Source organism: Penaeus vannamei, chromosome 4, assembly GCF_042767895.1.
Source record: "Penaeus vannamei isolate JL-2024 chromosome 4, ASM4276789v1, whole genome shotgun sequence".
Taxonomy (NCBI): domain Eukaryota; kingdom Metazoa; phylum Arthropoda; class Malacostraca; order Decapoda; family Penaeidae; genus Penaeus; species Penaeus vannamei.
The window spans coordinates 14,446,347-14,451,346 of NC_091552.1; the positions used below are offsets into that span (position 1 = coordinate 14,446,347).

Genomic DNA, 5,000 nt, shown 5'->3' on the forward strand with positions numbered 1-5,000 from the left:
TGTATTTATTTATTTATTTATTTATAAAGAGAGAGAAAGAGAATATATATCTACATTCTCTCTCTCTCTCTGTCACTCTCTCTCTCTCTTTCTTTCTCTCTCTCTCTCTCTCTCTCTCTCTCTCTCTCTCTCTCTCTCTCTCTCTCTCTATATATATATATATATATATATATATATATATATATATATATATATATATATACACCTATAGGTGTATGTATAATACACACATGCCGGTACATACAGGACTCCATACATTCATTATGCGTGAATGGAAAGTGCTGGTTAATGTGGTTTTGAAATATGATCGAATCTATGTTCTCCATATATCTATTTTCATGTAACTCAAATGTCTTGTTCTTTTATCTACCAACTTTTTATGTTGCACGACTTGGGAGAAATAAAGTTTATATGTTTTGACTCGTTTATTGCAAACACATTCTGGGTATATGCTACCTTCGACGGATACACGGTCATTCTACAAAATGGCCACGTGGAAGGTTCATCGGTTTATGATAAATAACAATGGCACGCTTAGAATGTGATAACCTGACAGCTTTTCCAACAGCGGAGGACCCAGCCTCGTGCAATGAGCAGGTGCCCGTGGAGCCTTTTACAAGAATGTTTAGAGGATGTATATTGTACAAGCTATATCACTAGAAGTTAAATGGAACACTAGGCTGATTGTAGTTGTAGCCAGTGTTTGCAGCACAATCACCAGGCACGGTCTGGGTGGCCGTTATAGTATTTACCACGTTGTTAGTAAAATAGACTGTGGAAACGACAGGGTTGTCGACGGTTTGTGTGCGGTAAACTGTAGAAACAGGGCCGGCTACTGTTACAACCTCATTTACTCGCTGGGTCTCTGTGACTGCAACTGTCTGTTCTACCACAGACACTCGGGTAGACACTACAGACTGTACAACAGTGGTGGGTACTGTTACAGTGGAAACAATTACGTTCTCTTCAGTCTGAGTTATTATCTGAGTCTCGTAGCTAATCACAGTTGTTGGGACAACCTGAGTGTCGACTTGGGTTTGTGTCTGTGTGCTGAACTGGGTGCGCTCTACTGTTTGGGTCTGGGTGTTCGTGACGAATTGGGTATTGTAGATGGTAGTGACAACAGGCACCAGCTCCGTGGACACCACTTGAGATGTCACGGCCGGAAGGGTAGATACTACTTCGTCAAGGACTGTAGAGACGATTGTGTTGGTATTGATAATAGTCTGACCGGGAAGGGTCTGAGTGACGACAATGGTGTTGGTGAAGTATTCGGTATTGACAATTGTCTCAGCTGGCAGAGTGTCGGTGACTGTGTTGGTGACATACTGTGTCTCAAATTCAGTGATGGTGGTAGGAATGACCTGTGTAGAGTATTCAAACTGGACAAGAGTCGTAAGGACAGTGCTTGTTTGCACTTCAACACGAGTGCTTTCGACAACGACTGTGGAGACAACTGTCTCAACGTTTGTAGAGAAGATGGTCTGAGCAGGAAGAGTCACAATAGATGTGTCGGTTACCGTGCTAGTCTCTGTGCGGGTGTTTGTGATATATTCAGTATTGTACACTGTGTTAACCACAGTCTCTGTATTAGTAATGGTTTGAGCTTGAATATCAACGTAAGTAGAGATGTCGGTACTCGTTACAACAACATCATTATAAATGGTAGTTGGGACGGCCTCAGTCTGAATCTGCACGTTAGTTTCTGTTACGATGGTGGTTTCACATGTTGCGTCTCCTGCAGGCTCCTTCACAGGTGGCAGATATCCCCCTAAGACTTCGTTGAGGCTCGGGTCTGGAGCGCCGGCGAAGGAGGGCTCGAGGGCACCCAGTTTGGCCGCCCAGGAGCTGTGAGTCAGCGCTATGAGGAGAAGCAGGGTTACGCTTCGACCCATCCTGTGGGAAATGGAACGATGAAATGTGATGAACAGTTGCACTTAAAAATATTATTTGTAAGCCAATAACTTAGGTTTCACCAACAACTTACCGATTCTCCTTTCTGTTATATTATTGTAAAGGTGATTTAATTAACAGTTGTACTTTCTGTAAGTTTAATGTGTACATATACAAAGTACTCTTTATGGTAGAGTTATGCGCAGCATATAAACTCCATCATCTCTCCTCTCACAAGGCAATACAGTAATTCCCTAAATCGTTTTCGCGTATATACTTGAAAATGCTTGAAGATATAAATATAAGTGCAACAAACACAGAACTGCTAGCCGGCAATAGCAATGGCACATCACAAACATGTTGACAGAGTTAACGCTTGTCCTACTCATGAAAGGATTGAATCTGTATAACGTCGTACAGTTATTATGGTTTACTTTTATTGTACGAAAAAATAGTTAACCGAAAGTGAAGGGGCGGGCAGGGGCGTTGTAGTTATAGCCAGTCTGGGTCTGTTGGCAGGGTGCAGTCACCACCTGATTAACAGTCTGTTCTACTGTGTTACCAACAGTCTGGGTGATGACTTGGACTTGATCTTTTGTTACAGTAACAACTTCTTCGCGTATGTCTGCAGCGCCTGTGATGGTCTGGTAATCAGTGGCTTGAACATAAGCGGTACTGGTGACGAAACGCTCGTCCAGCTGATCCACCACTTGTGTGGATGTTACCACCTGTTCCACATACTGGGTTTCAAACTGTTGACGATCTTCCACTAGGGTGCTAGTCTGGGTCACTACCTCATTTCTGACCACAGTTGATGTAACATAATCTATGCGATTATCTGTAACTTGTACTACTTCAGTGCGTGTGTTCTCAACAGTTGCAAAAGCTTGCTCTGTCTGTACCACTTCTTGATACTGGGTATCTACTTGAGTCTCAGTAACGATCTGGGTATTAACGACAGGCAGTGGAGTCACAAAACGGACAGACTGTTCAGTCTGGACAACAACAGTGTCAACGACGGATGTGACATCAGGCAGCTGAGCCACTTCAGTCCGCTCGTCTTGTTGGGTCTCAACAACTGTGCTTACGATAGGCTGAGGCGTGAACACTGCCGTCTCCACTCTTTGCTCCTGCTGTGTCTGTGTCTCAAAGGCAGTTGTTACTGCAGTTTCCACCTGTGTGCTGGTAACCTGGACAGGCTCTGTGACCTGGGTGATGCTGGTGTCCACCTTCTCATTAACCTGTGTGGTTGCTACTACGCTAGTTTGAGTCACCTGCTCAACTACAGGTTCAGGCTGGAAAGGAACTTCAGCAATGCGTGTCTGCACTGCCTGCGCAACCTGCTCATAGGTTTGAGTAACAGGAACTTGAACCTGGCGGCTCTCTGTCTGGACCATGGTGGTGGTGACAGCCTGCACTTCTGTCACTACAGCCTGGGCTTGGGCAGTGCGGGTGCGGTCAACGGTAATGGGCTGGTCCACTCGCTGTGTTTGAATATCGACAATGGTAGTTGTTTGAATGGCATTTTCGCAGTTGTATCCTCCAGCGGGTTCGTTATCTGGAGGTAGATATCCACCTCCAACCAGGTTGTTGAGGAATTCGAGCTGAGCGGCAGCCGGGCCTGCGGCTGCAAGTACCACCATCAACACTTGCGCGGCGCGCATCCTGCAACGAAACGCAACACTTAGTGGCTGGACTCCAGTACCGGCAGGAGCGGTGCGGATGACTGGGTGGTAAAGTCCAACCACGTGACCGTGTTGGTCTCGCTGCAGGAGTGGGCGCGCGCCCGGAACTGAGATCACACACGTCACTTCATGTGGACTTTACCACACCCGACACCGCCTCGCCTCCAGCGATAGGTGAGAATACATCATACTTTCCTTTCATGTAGTTGATGCAGAAGGAAAATCCTACAGTATATATCCTAACAGTCATTTCAGGAAATTTTTGAAATTTTCAGACGAAGCAAATCTACGATCGTATAAGAATAATACAATTTTGTAGATAAAGAAGGAAAAAACAGATAATGGAAGGCAGACACTGAAAAAGATATGTGATACAAATATCTTGCAGACGTTGTTTCAGATCAGCAAGAGAAAGCGAATAATTCTATCAAATTCACTTCATCCTCCTCTAAGAATATAAAGAATGCAACATTTTACGTTGTATGATGGAGGCTGGCTGAGGACAGCTTAGCCAGGGATATGAAATGCAGAAAGTGAAAGGCTTGGCGCCGAACGTGCGGGTCTCCGGGGTACTGGGTTTGCCGTGCGAGGCGAGAGCACAACTTTCGTACTTCGGGACAAAGAACAGCTAATAAATGTATTTATTTGTCTGCTATTTTTGCTTACTCACCCTTTTAACTTCACGCCAATTTCATACCATTGACGCCATGTAGCAAATTCAGTGAAATATTATGTTATGAGATAGGCTCTATCGATAGCACTCAAGCCTCCTGGGCAAAGTATGTATAGTTGAGGCTTGTTGAAACCTCCCGGGAGCAGCCCGTAGATTCAAAGGGAAAGTGAAAGTCTGCAGATCATTGCATGCAATCAAATTCAGTTTATATAATGAGAGTTGGGGGAAGCTGTGGCCGAAAGGGAGAGTGAAAATTATTAAAACAAATAAGCATTAAGGAATCTGAAAAAAGGATAGAAAGGAATAGAGCAGGAAAAGAGGAAAAGAGGGGAGATAAAAAGTGAGACAAAGAAAAAAAGAAAGGGAATGCAAGGGGAAGAGAAACGAGAGTTGTACCTAAGGCTACATTTTTACCTTCATGTATTACACACTAAATGAAATGCGTCCGGCAACCGTTGATAATAATGGCTATCATTAAATACCTGCATTGAGCCCGTCCCATACAAACCATTAAAGGTAAACTAAGGTAAGAACAGCAACGTCCATATCATGGTAAACATTTCTCTCGAGATAATGGGATTCGACAGCTGTATTAACGATGCTATTTATTATTGTGCGAGACAAAATTAAGGAAAGATGTGACGTTTGTGCGATGCAGTTTTAATCAGAACTGTTCTCAATTCTGGGAGGCTGATCGTGAATTTTCGCGGGTTTTAGATATCATTCAGAAAAAAGCAAGAATCGATTTG

At 44.0% G+C, this 5,000-nt stretch overlaps 1 protein-coding gene across 2 annotated transcripts in view; it reads right to left on the reverse strand.

The window, feature by feature from the left end:
- Positions 1–412: 412 nt before the first annotated feature.
- Positions 413–5,000, reverse strand: part of LOC113820724 (uncharacterized) — a 5,533-nt gene continuing 945 nt past the window's right edge. Inside the window, exon 2 of one of the 2 annotated variants that reach the window (XM_027373073.2) lies at positions 413–3,558. In XM_027373073.2, the coding sequence (XP_027228874.1) occupies positions 2,349–3,557 (1,209 nt within the window). In that variant the 5' untranslated portion in view covers position 3,558 and the 3' untranslated portion in view covers positions 413–2,348. The remainder of the gene's footprint in view (positions 3,559–5,000) is intronic. The other variant, XM_070120704.1, reaches the window with a different exon arrangement.